Source organism: Rhipicephalus microplus, unplaced genomic scaffold, assembly GCF_043290135.1.
Source record: "Rhipicephalus microplus isolate Deutch F79 unplaced genomic scaffold, USDA_Rmic scaffold_20, whole genome shotgun sequence".
NCBI lineage: Eukaryota > Metazoa > Arthropoda > Arachnida > Ixodida > Ixodidae > Rhipicephalus > Rhipicephalus microplus.
The window spans coordinates 6,428,823-6,442,876 of NW_027464593.1; the positions used below are offsets into that span (position 1 = coordinate 6,428,823).

At 43.3% G+C, this 14,054-nt stretch overlaps 1 protein-coding gene across 1 annotated transcript in view; it reads left to right on the forward strand.

Moving 5' to 3' along the window:
- LOC119182984 (sphingomyelin phosphodiesterase-like) overlaps nucleotides 1-14,054 on the forward strand; it is a 35,554-nt gene that overhangs the window by 1,789 nt on the left and 19,711 nt on the right. The window contains exons 3-4 of the mRNA XM_075883714.1: nucleotides 3,965-4,134; nucleotides 10,799-10,909. Coding sequence (XP_075739829.1) covers nucleotides 3,965-4,134; nucleotides 10,799-10,909 — 281 coding nt within the window. The remainder of the gene's footprint in view (nucleotides 1-3,964; nucleotides 4,135-10,798; nucleotides 10,910-14,054) is intronic.

The following is a 14,054-nucleotide window of genomic DNA, read 5'->3' on the forward strand; positions in this document are numbered from 1 at the left end:
AGATACTTATGTTTAAGTATACTACCATTCACTTTGCTTCGGTTTTACAAGGAAACTTATTATTCGAACTTTTATTTGGAGTTCATCTCATCCGCCGTAGATGAACTAAAGTAACCAACAGCGTATACCTGTCATACCTGCAGCATTGCTTATTTGCTTCACACATACGAAGGTTGTTTAGCATGCACAACACTTGTGTTCTTCAGTTTTAACAGAAAAAAATGGCACCTAGTAAAGCCAAAATTGTGACATTCCTTATTCTGGTGTCGTTGCTTTGTTATTGAACTCGAAGACTAAAAGTTCTGGCGGACGCGACAATATCCCTAACATATTTTTGCGTCGCTTTACAGAGTCCATTGCGAAATACATAGTCGTCATTCTTCGTGTCTATTTGTTTGAGTGGCATCGCCAGACGACTGATAGTCGGCATGGATTGTTCCTATATTAAAAAAAAAGGTGACCTTCTTGTAGTACAAAATTACTAATATATTTAACATCATCAGGTTGTAAGCTTATTAAGCGCATAATAAATAGCCCACAAACTAAATGAATTCTTGGAAGGATACTCCGTTTTAACAAATCATCAACATGGGTTTCGAGAACAATTTTTCTACTTACCCCGAATTAGTTAGTATCAATCACACTTTTGCAGTTTCTCTTGATACTAATGGCTGAACTGATATAATATTCTTAGATTATAGTAAAGCATTCGACACAGTTACACACGATAAACTAATTGTAAAGCTTCCTGGATCCCAGCCTATCTCCACAACTGCAACCAATATGTTCAGGTGGGAGGAAAATTGTCCGGCTGCCTTCCGGTGACTTCTGGCGTTCCGCAGGGGAGTGTACTCAGCCCCCTCCTGTTTTTGGTCGACATAAATGCCATTGTCAATGTTATTAGCACCCCTGTACAAATCCGCCAATTTACGGACGATCGTGTTTTCTTTAGAGAAGGTATACCTGCGTTAGTGACCAATGCGACCCTAATATTAACTTGGGCAACGTCTCAAAATGATGCGAACATTGGGGAATGCTTTTTAATGCAAATAAGTGTGTGTATCTCCCTCTAACGCACAAAAAATTCCCCTTAGACGACACATACAATTTACTTGAAGCATTTTTGCTTAAAGTAGCCTTCTATAAATACTTTGGTCTAACATTAACGAGTACCTTATCCTGGAATATAAGTAACATTTTTTCCTGCCGTTTTCCGGAAATTATGCCTTCTCCGCCCCAAGCTCAAGACTGCCCCACTTAGAGTCAAACTCCTGTCATACTTTTCTTTAATTAGGCCAAAACTTGAGTACGCATCCAGAGTTTGGGGTCCCCACTCAAAAATTAACATTCAAAACCTAGAAAAAATTGAAAAAAAGTCGTACGATTTGTTTACAGTAAATTTCAGTCAACCAGCTTCCACACTGCACAAAGTGCAAATGGTATTAAATTATTACAAACTCAGAAAAAAAAAACGTCGTCCAGATTTTTTTTATTCCGACATAGTAAACCACAGGCTATCCTTGGACACCGCAGCGTAGGTTTTCCGTTTGTTGAGCAGACCCACCTCGGCACCACTATCTTCATTTCCTAACGCCAATCTTCGCAAAGACTGACCCTTCTCGCTACTCCTATTCCCCACAAACTATAGCTGATTTAAATAAACTAACAGAAGAATTCCCCGAACGCCCGTGACTATTTGTACAGATACTGTTGTTCTTTTTATTACTTCCTTAGAATTTTATCATGACCAAGTTGTTAAATAGCCTTTTTTTATCCCCCCGTCTTACAACCAAGAACATTTTGTAAAAAACACTTTGCAACTTTTTTTTTATTATTGTTATGTATTTTGTTCACCTTGCTTAGGCTTTTTGTTCATAATATTTATAAATCAATGAATCAAAATGACATTTCAGTTTTATTGAATGGTCACAATAACTCAAATTTATTACACTGCACTCAATGCTAATAACCAAAAAAGTCCGCGGACATTACTTGCGTTATGTTTTTCTTTGCATTATGCTTCAATAAATTACCACTACGTGTTCGAATGCAGACATGCAACTTGTAGCGTCATAGATACTTTGGCGATCTGGTCCCCGATAACACGAATATAGTAGGCACTGCGTGCTCATGAAGGAAACCGGGCTGTAGCCCCGCCACGGTGGTCTAGGTACTCGGCTGCTGACCCGCAGGTCGCGGGTTCGAATCCCGGCTGTGGCGGCTGCGTTTCCTATGGAGGCGGAAATGTTGTAGGCCCGTGTACTCAGATTTGGGTGCACGTTAAAGAACCCCAGGTGGTCAAATTTTCCGGAGCCCTCCACTACGGCGTCTCTCATAATCATATGGTGGTTTTGGGACGTTAAACCCAACAAATCAATCAATCAAGGAAATCAGGCTGTAGGAATACTGATGAATAAAAGTCCAGCGAGCACTGTATTCCTAATATTTATCCTTGTTTATTATCTGGAAAACATGGGTCACCGCGCAAGCGTTTGTTGCTACGGTGTTCTTGCACAGCACATCGTCTCCGCAGGCCCCGATAAAAGCACTCGGCAGTAAATGTAATCCGCATCATCCGCTGCCCGTTGGACACTGCACTCAAGACGCTCACCAGCGATAGAGCAGCTCTGTCCCAATATCCTGAACTTATCATGAACTTCACAATGCATCAGCTAACACGGGTATTATTAAAGCGATTGAAATGCAAATGCTGGGTGATTTATGTATCAGCATACATTCGGTTGCTCTCACTAAGAATGAAATCGAGTATCTGGCTTTGACACAATAGATTGTGAGGTTGCGCTGTGGTGTGGTGTTGTACCCCTATAATAAGATGATGATTATCTGGCTGTGACGCAATAGGTTGCGCGATTGTGCTGTGATGAGCTCGCTTCTGCCATGAGTACATATTTCCAGCAATTGCGCTGATAAAATTTTAGTTGAGGTCAGCGCTCTTTTCGGTCATTGTCTCTTCTTCCGTAGTTACACACACACACACACACACACACACACACACACACACACACACACACACACACACACACACACACACACACACACACACACACACACACACACACACACACACACACACACACACACACACACACACACACACACACACACACACACACACACACACACACACACACACACACACACACACACACACACACACACACACACACACACACACACACACACACACACACACACACACACACACACACACACACACACACACACAAAGTAACGCCGGTTATGAAGGTCGGTTAAGGTTTTGCAGTTTTTGTAGCTTCTGAATTTTTAAACATGATTTCCCGCTGCATGAGCATCAAGTTGAGAATAATATGGCATCGAAGCAGCCTAATAGATGTCGCCTTTTCGTAACTCGTTGGTAGAGCGACTGTACTGGTTTCACAGTGAGCCCGCACTGTGGACATATCTGATCTTAGGATACTAATGAACAGCGGCGGACAAAGTTTGCTGATCTAAGCGTTAGATAGCTACGGATTTGATGCTCCATGATAAAGTTTTCCTGCCTTGTCAACTACTATCGTGAATTTAAACACGCATGCTGTTGGGACTGATCTGCGTTGTTATGCTCATCGTAATGATAATGCATGAAGGGATGGCAGGAGCAATCTATAAAATAGTGATAAACCTGTGCTTTGCCATTGTCTGCAAAGGCCTCTACGCTATCCTGAATTCAACGGGCATAAAAAGTTACTACAGTTCAAGATTTTTACATGATAGTATATGGCAAAAGAAAACTAGGAAGAAATAACGGACTGTGAAAAAACAAGCTACAAGAAGAAGGCGTTTTAAGGCACGACAGGATTCATGATCTAGATTCCTCCTTTTAGCATGCTTTTCTTTGTCCCTTGTTACTCGATGGTTTATTCCTCTGCAACGAGCACACGCATGCACGCAAGTCCATCTCAGTTGGATGCGATCGTCGCAGGTGGATTACGTGATATGGACAGGAGACATGGTGCCCCACGACGTCTGGAACACGTCCCGGGAGGGAAACATCGCCCTGGCAAAGTACACAGCCGACACCATCGCCAAGTTCCTGCCCGGCGTGCCAGTCTACCCGGCCGTAGGCAACCACGAGGGTCATCCTGCCAACTGGTGAGCAAGATGCTGTTGGTTTGTCTAACCTCCAGAGGTCATCCCTCGTAATTTGCGCCTTGACCTTAAAAGTAAGAGGCGCGTTGGAGGTGAATTCATTTTATGACATACTAATCGCATTACCTGGTCGTTACTCTGAGATTACTTTTAATCTTCTCAAATTACTCATGCTCAATTTTGAAATACCCAGTTTCTTATTGTTGACAATGTCTAAAGTATGAACGCATACACTCTAAGCCAAAACGGAGCAACAGGGGTATAGGGGTTGCTCCTTTCAGGGAGCAATTGCATTGCCACTCCCATTACTCTCCTAAAAGGAATAACTGCAGAGGGAGGAACCGTTGCTCTCCTTTCAGTTCCTCCTTCGGGGGATGAACAGTTACTCCCTCCAGTTCCTCCCTGCAGACCAACAGTTACTCCCACCAGTTGCTCCCTGCCGACCAACCATTACTCCCACCAGTTGCTCTTCTAAGAGCAACAGTTACTCTTTAGCGTTCCTCCCACGTGTTCGCAGTTACTCTCTGAAAACCAACTGCACATGCTTCCAGTTACTCCTTGGGGAAATGAGTATTTATCTCGAGTATGCTTGTCACACGCTTAACACATGGCGAGAGCTCCTTGGAAGAGCACTGCTTGGGTGCTTCTAACACAAAAAGTGGACAATATTGAAAGGAAAATAAATGCTTTATTGTTCTTTTTATGAGGCGACGTGTGACCACACGTAAAAGTAGACTTCGCCACACCACAGCCAGCACTAAACAAACACCATAATACATCAAAGGTTTTCTGCGTCATCCGTGGAAAAACAATCTTGAATTTCTAGCATAGGGCAGTCTGTGTCATCATTGGTGAGAGAAGGGCAACTTCTCCAATGCTGAAGGACTCAATGTTTCGCAGCTGGTGTTTCCATCAGACTAGCGCAGCACAACGTCACCGCAGGCATATGTGAAGCATCTCATTGCTGCAAGAAAAAAAAATAGAAGTGTGAGGTTAAACATGCCAGAATCAATTCATAACAATGAGTCACACACACTGCAGCAGCGCTTATATTCTAGGATGTCTACTGCAAAACGAAATGTGAAAAAAAGGAAGGTTCGGCCAAACGTTACTTGGCAAGCCATATAAATGCTGATGTGGTAGACGCTCTTCACATGATGTCTTAGACAGCAATATTCTGGAAGAAAATGTGCAGCACCTCAACAAGGCATATTTGTAGTAGTTAAAGATACCCTTAGGTTCAGTTAACTTGTTTCCTATTAACAGCGGAGTGACATTTCTATGAGCCCATTCACCAATGGGCATTCTAAATGAGGTCATGTGTGTGGCAAATGACACGTACCGTCCGCTCATGATAAAATACATATTTAGCTCGTGCACATAGTTGCTCTCAATTCTACTGTTCTATCATACGCTGCTGCGTCTTGAATTGTGCAATACCTGTAGGCACAAGCCAAGCATGCAAAGCCTGCTTGAAAGCAACCATTTGCAGAGGCTACATGATAATCTTCAGTATATTTCTTTGTACCTGACGCAAACGGCTGGACAAAACTATAGACAAAAAATGTAGACCGTGCTACCTTCAAAAAATGCTTTAAATTTAGAAAACTAGGGTGCATTTGTTCACTCGGTTGACGAGTCACAGCCACGAGATATGTAAACGAAGCAATATATCTTAAGGCATGCACAGATATTCTGATTCTTTGTTTGACAGTGTCACAGATAGCTTGCCAAACCATATATATTTGAGAGCAACAAGATGTGAAGCTTTTATTACTTCAACGTCTTGTTGGTTCACAGCCAAACAGGTTACTGCTTGTTAAACAAATTGGAATAAGCACACCATGGTTTCCAAAAAAAAAAGCATTATTAGAAGTTAGCTCCCGGTGTGAATGCCTGCCGATTTATTTTGTACTGCCTTTTACATGTGCCACAAAGACATTCGTTGAGGATGTGCTACCAGTCAAGCCAAGATCGCATACTTGGTCAATGTGATGGAAATACAAACATTAGAAACACTGCCACCTCTAGTAAGAGCATAACACTTCAGTATCTTGGACTAGCAAAGAGGTGCACAAGAAAGTTAAGCCCACTCTTGCGGAACTTTGAACGCGAATATTTCAGAGTGGGGGAGGTCAACATGCTGTGGCACTTTTAAACCCACGAAACATCCGCAGAAAACAGGGTAAAGGCAAGTCAAGAAACGCTGTTATGAAGGCCTGCGCCTGGACAGCTTTGTGAATCTAGGCCCAAGTGTTATGCTTTGTGCAAGCCAAAATCCATGTAAATAGGGAAAGCATACTTTTAGGAGTACCAGCGTAAACAAATCTTGGCAGTTGGCTTTTTAGTACAAACAGCAATCCCTGCAATGAAAACATAAACATTTTATCTTAACGGTAACAGTGTGAGCACACACACGGGCCAGCGGAGCCATGTCGAATTGTCAGTGCCAGTGTAACCACGTGTCACAATGAACTATTCTCTGGCCAACACATGCACAGTTTGCCCCTAAAAAGCGATGCTTTCATATACGTAGTACAAAAAGTCTGCACTTACCAAAATTCACTTGCTTTCTGTACTTTAGCATCGTTGGGAGCATCTTTATCTGCAGTATAACCAAATTTGTGTCATATCCCTGAAAAAAAAGTAAAAGACATGCATCAAATATTGTTTCATTTGGTAGCAGTGAAGTCAGGTTAAGAACAGCCAAGTGGGAATCAGCCTAATTATGTGCATGCGGCAAATCCCAAACGGCGTTATTGAGGTTGTCAAAATTTTCGTCGATTGGTATTAACGTCGATATGTGACTTCAACGGCATGCCAAGTTTTCACAGCGCATAAAGATTTCATGATGCAGAATAATGACAGCGCTAACGAGAACATACAGCATTTATGATTGTCCTTTACAATATTCAGTTTTGCTAAGGTTTTGCATCACTAAAAAAATCTGAAAGATTTGGGTCATTCCTCCTCCAATTGTTCTGTCAATACGTAAACTTCTCGCTTGATGGTGCGCTTATAAAATAGTACGTTCAGCGCAGAGGTGAAGCAAGTGACGCAGTGATGTGGACAGATTTTTGTTTTTTTTTAGGCGTGCGGAGAAGGGGGGGGGGGGGGGTCGGCTTATCTGAATAGGCTGGGCAAGCGAATATGGTCGTCAATTTGGGCTCCCTACGCCCGGCCTAAAAAAATTCTGTGCGCAACCGCCTGGCTATGCCAGTGAAGTGATGCGACAATGATTTGTTCATTTACTGATTTACATACACTTTACATCTCTAAAAAATGCGGCCCAAGGCCCCAACACTCAGCCGTTAACATTACATAAAGCCAATGGTAGAAAAGTGCCAGTATGAATGCAGCTACAACCCCGCCCCAATGTTTTTTCAAGCGAGGTAGTGTTGCGGAAATGAACTTTTAACTGCAAAAGTACACTGGCACTGCAGTGGTGACAGGGGAAGCAAGAGGGTATGCAGGCGGTAATAGAAGTAATTTAGTCCGATACGGCTAGCAATGGATACGGTGAATAAGAGCAAATCATTTCTCTTTCATTAGCGCAACCACTCAACAATGTATTGTAAGAGCATTAAATGTTGCTGGAAATGCCACTCACCTGCACGCTGATGCATGCACAGTCCTTTGTCCGACGAGCGAACAGGCTTGCAGATAGCTGAAGACGTGTTTACGATGTGTTTGTTCCACCCAGCAGCAAAATCCACAACTACTTCGCGCTCCATAAAGATAAATATACACTAACCTTCATCACGAATAAGTAGAAACGCAAATCTGCGACACACACACACGATCAAAACATAGCTCACAAGCCCGCACGTCCATGTGCTCGCCAACCACAGACCATATGAAAATGAGTAAGTATTGCGAACGCGAACCTAGTTGCGCCGAAAAAAAAAAAAGGGTCGAGCAGTAGCAGCACAGGCGTCAGCGCAATAATTTCAGTGTGTTCTCCTAATACAATTATAAAAAAAAAACTGAGGTACACTAAAACTCATAAATAAATATAGAAAGTTGAGTGTAATTTTTATTTAGTGCTAGTCAACATAAACACTGAATAAAAATTACTTTGTAACTTACATCGTTTGCTCCACTAGCGCCACACTTGTCGTGCGGGCGCAGATGGCGCAGATTTGTCATTCTGTCCTCAAACTACACGGTGAAGCGTGCTACTAAGTGTATAGCTGATGAGAAGCGCGTCTGGGTCCGCTTTTTTTTTTTCTTCTCCGATATATCTGGGCGGGGGGGGGGGGGGGGCTCCTTATGCACGTGTTTCGGTGCTTGATCGACTTTGACGCCCTTACTTCGCGGACGAACGGCGTGTCTAGGCTTTTTTTATCGTTGTTTTGCACGTGTTTCGGCGTTCGGTCCGCTTTGACGTGCCAACTCTCCATTCTGCTGCTGCGTGTGTTAGGTATTTGCCGCACTGTATTCTCGGGCCTTCTGTGTTCAGCCAGCGCTGCTATCTTATTATCTACGGAAGCTAAAATGAATAATGAATCACTGTTTTGGTTTGGTGAAGTTTGGCACACAGAACAAACAATAATCTGGCCCATGAATATCAATGTAGGCGGCATGCATATTTGTGTGCGGTGTCCTGCCGGGGAGTAACCGTTGCGTGACGAGAGCATTTACAGCGGTTCCTCCTTCCGTTGCTCCCTTACAAACTTAAGATGAATACAGTTGCTTCCCCATTCTCAAACAAGTCGGCCATCTTGTTCCGCTTGGTCTTTTCGGAGAGTAACAGTCGGTCTGAAGGAGTAAAAACAGCCGTTGCTCCCATTTTGGCCATTTTTGGCTTAGAGTGTACACATGTGCAGAATTTTGAGAAACCACCGATTGAATTCTTTCCTTTACGATGGGACACATGTATAGCCACTTTTTCCACATTGCATAGAAGGCACGCGGAATACACAGAATGTCCACGCTATTTCTAACGCGAGTCTGCATTTTTTCTCTTTTCTCTCTCTCTTTCTCTTTAAAATAGCATGGCGCAATTTATAAGCACGCGACCAAGCGGAGGTTGCTGTTTGAGTACGTCAAGGTATTTTCTCTGTTCTTTTTAAATGCATAAATAGCCATGTATAGTTGCCTACATACTATCAAAGCTGGACGAGAAATGCCAGTGAGAAGGTTGCTAATAAGTTTGGAAAGCATCAGACCAGACATTTCATTACTTACTATATATTGAGTATTCCTGTTTTTCAGCTTACTACAGATTCCCGCGAAATACAACGAATGCCGCGTGACATGCCCTCTTTCACGCATATATGCGCGCCGTGACTGCAGTGCTTCCTGACAGCACAAAAACGATATGCTTTCCTTGCGATGGTTTATGATGGCGATATACAGATGCAGCGGTTATTGTTTGCGTTCCCGTTGGCAAACCATGCATTGTCGCACTGCCACTACCGAGGTCACTGCTCTGTCGAGGGAGTACTCTTAGCTGATGTACACAATTATTTGCTCGCAAAATGTTTGGAAGCGTTGAAGACGCGCGAGCGGGCATATCACATGGTGATTTTTTAAATTTCGTGGGCATCTGTACTAAGCCGAAAACCACGAATGCTTTATAATAGATAAACAGTTATAATGCATTTCATCAGACGTTTGGCCAAGTGCTCAACAACCTTCTGCTTGAATTTCTCGCCCAGCTTCGTTGCTTCAAAAAATAGGCAACAATATATGCCTAATTAGGCATTTAAAAGTAATACAAAAAATGTCAGAACGTACTCCGAATTAGCAACGCACACACACACACACACACACACACACACACACACACACACACACACACACACACACACACACACACACACGCACATATACATATACATATATATAAAGAACAATCTACTCATTGTGTAGACCAATGTATATGGACTACCCCTGTTAGGACATGGGTCATTGTCAACTTATATTGATTCTTTCTGTGACGGAGGAATCAGGCATATTTCTGTCAATCTTCTGCGAAACTTCCCTCGCGGTGCGGGCCCCACTAAACAGCGCACCTTCTCAAGCTGTACATTGCACTGAATAGCTCTCATTGTGCGTCCGCTCACTTTTCATGTTTCGCGTAAGTTTCATAGGTTTCGCGTAAGTTTCATAGAGTTTCGGTAAGTTTCATAGGTCTCAAAGCATGTTCCATCAAAACAGCAAAAGGAATGCATACCTGGGCGGAGTGGTTCAGTTTTATAGTTGAAGTAGCGCGAAAGATGAAACGCAAGCAAAAAGAAGTACACAGGGCATAGTACTGAACTAGTACCTGAGGCTTGTTTTATTGCAAACGCGAAGGTGTGCGAATACGATGCCACAATTCCGTGCAAACTTGTTTAAAAAGGGCGATTTGGCACTCTATTAGCAAGACGCATGCAGTAGTACTCAATGTTAAGCTAATCGGTTCGATTTCATTGCGAAAGGTTTTAACTGCGCTAACACAGGCGCAAAAAGGTAAAAGAAAACTAGACGGTCAGTTTTCTCTCCTGATTTGAATGTATGAAACCAGTGAAACGTGCAAAATCCCCCCCGCCCCCGCCTTCTCGCAAATGGGCCTGTTTTTGTGTGTGCCACGCAAATGTAAAAACAATGCTCCATTAAAGTCGAAGTTGTGAGTGTGACTGTGCGGACACCATTTCATATTTTTACTCGCCATCCACAGTTTCCCGCCACCCGAGGAAAAAGGAAACATGTCAGCCTCTTGGATAATCGACGCCCTCGCTGATCAGTGGTCTCGATGGCTGCCTCCCTCGGCCACCGACACTGTACGAAGGTAAGCTGGTGGCAGAAACGCCTCTCAACACGTTATTCAAAGGCAGTTGGGTTGCCTCACATTTGTTCGCAAGCGCTGGAGGATGTATGACATTATGGCGTCAATAAGAATACTGTGCTAACGCAGGCTGGTCGGCAATACGTACTGATGAAAGAGCACATATGATAAGCAAAAAAAGAAAGAAAAAAAAGCAAAGGCAGTCATGTTGATCGTCTTATCATCCTTTGTATTGTTTAGGTACGCTGTTTCTTCGCGTATTTTTGTAAACATCGTCTTGAGATGCTTCGAGCAGCTATGTACGGCCAAGATTATTATTTTTACTCTTCATGGTGCTGTGAAGTCTTTGGCTCCTAAAGAGACACCAATGTACAACATTATATCAGTTTAGACAGATGAATTATTTATTCTGAAGTCTGTTGTGATTATTGAAATCAAGTAAATAAAGTTTATTTTTCACTCTGTCATGCCGAAAAAAAGGACTGTCAAAAAACTAAGTTTACAAAAAAATTGACAAGTTTCCAGCCTCGCGAAAGAAGATACGAATCACATGCAGCTGCGCATGTTAACTGGTACCTTTAAATTAGGAAGCCTACAAGTACATCGTTGCTTAACTTATGCCTGCACTAGCCTTTATCTTGATATAAAATGCTCCTAAAGTGATTTCAAAGAATAAAGAACCAGTTTAGAGGAGGGAAACTACAGCCTTGACAACAGTTTGAAAGATAAGCAGTGGTGGCGCATTGAACTATATCGAGGGCACCCAAAAAAGGCAAAGATTAAGCAGGAAGCGGAAAACAAAATTTATTGTCTTTTTGTTTTTTAGGTAAAAAAGTAAATGACCACCCTTTTTATTTTGGGGCGGGTGCGTATGCGCATACGCGGGTGCCTCGGCTGGATTTTTATTTCATGACTGTTCCTTTTAAACAGAAGCGAACGAAAGATACCGGGACTGATATGTGGCGTTTAACGTCCTGAAATTAAGATATGATTATGAGAGATGCCGTACTAGAAGGCTCCGGAAATTTCGTTGACCTGGGCTTCTCTAACTTGCACCCAAATCTGAGCACACGGGCCTACAGCATTTTCGCCTATAGCAGTGAAAATGCAGCCGCCGCCGCCGGAATTCGATTCCGCAACCTGCGGGCTAGCAGCCGAGTACCTTAGCTACTAGAAAGAACATCGCAGCGGGGCAAAAAGACCGGAAGTCGCGTAGGGCTGCGGGGTGTCTCGTTATCTTGCGCCCGCTTGCTTTAAGCGTGTGAATACGTCCAGCAGCATGCTGAAACGCCATTCGGGACACAGCACCTGCGAATACAAAGGGTACGTGGTACGGAGAGGCATATATTCGCAGCTGGCACAAGTAAAAAATATTCAAGAGTGAGTACAGAGAACAATATTATTTATTGAAAGCAAAACAGCAATGATGTTTCAATGAAAAAATAAATCTATCGTGCAAGAACCATTATTAAGAGTTCGCAAATAGCACGCCTACGATTCAGAGGCTGAACAAACAGAAAAGCTTGTATGAACTATAATTGCAGAACAGTCGTAAAAATTAGTGTAAAGTGTTTCAGTGAAAGCTTCGAACTTCCGCTTTTGCTTTCGCTGAGCACGGCTGATCACTCCCACTATTTATTTCATTACTGCATATACCACGGTCAAGCTGAGGACACAAGGAGGCGGGGTTTTGCGCCAGAAAATCACGTTGGAGAGAAAGTCAACACAAGCGTAAGAATTCCAACACGTGTAGGATTGGTGCTAATGTAACGCAGTACACAAATACACAACGCCGAGAGCGGTAACGAGGCCTCAGAATGAAATCCCGACAAAAAATAACAAATATGCGCGCACTGGCAAAAAAAAATCCTCCTGCAATCATCGTAGAACTTGCACAGATTGATGCCTTCGCCGGTATATCGCCCCGCCGCGGTGGTCTAGTTGCTAAGTAGATACTCGGCTACTGACCCGCAGGTCGCGGAATTGAATCCCGGCTGCTGCTGCATTTCCGATGGAGGCGGGAATGTTGTAAGCCCGTGCGCTCAGATTTGGGCACACGTTAAAGAACCCCGGGTGGTTAAAATTTCCAGAGCCCTCCTCTATGGCATCTCTCGTAATCACACGGTGGTTTCGGGACATTAAACCCCATATCAATCAATCAATTCGCCTGTAGAACAGTTCTTGCAGCCTCTTATAGCAGTTCTGCGACTATCTACAACAACTGCAGAGACGTGTATGGGAGAATAAAAAGATGCTAGAAAGAAAACGGAACGCCGAAGATCACGCCAGTCGTCGGATGAAAACTAACTGCGAATGTTCTCGTCAGCAGCCCCGGTCAAACAGAGGTGGCGTAGGTTTTTACGTTCCGCCTACGTCACGATAAGAGAATCCACATTGGAAGTCACATAGTAGGTCGATGATGTCGAATGTGTGAAGTATGTACCGCGATCACTGTACAGCAAATTTGAATGCTCACAAATATACCACGCACAACGCGGGATTCAAGCGTTACCGTTCAATGGTGCAAAAAAGAGCAGTATATTTTTGCGAAAATAGTGGTTATCTTCACTTTGAATTTCGTGCTTGCTACAGCATCTCTGGGGAAGTTTCGGCGTCCGCGAGGAAAGACTTCAACAAAGCCACTCTGATTTTGTTTTGGTCAATTTATCGTGGTCAATTTTATTGCCCCCGTTCGGCGATGGGTGAAACTTGAGACCTGCCGAAGCCAGGCGAGCCGAGATGAAATGCGCTTAGTCTGGAGCGGTATCCTAGGGCCTCCAAAAAATTGGTTCGCAGCCACACGCAAAAAACAGGTGCTACCAGTTGCCCTTATATATAACGCCAGTCTTTTGTCTGGTCGCCTTTTCATGCTCGTTAATTTTTAGCGCTTATTCTTTCAGTTTTCGTCGTCTTATCTTCTTAATATTGTCATGTGGTTTACAACAGCAGGACTAAGTGATCCAATTCAGGCACGCGTCTTTTCAAAGGGCATTACAACTCAAAGCATTCAAAGTCTTACTGATGGTGATCTTGACGCCACACCTTTAATCTCTCGTGACCATTTGTAGCAAACGTGCCATCATCAGTAACACCCCCGGACCCCAATGCTCCACAGACAAATCCTTGTGTTGATTTAGTTCATCGAAGA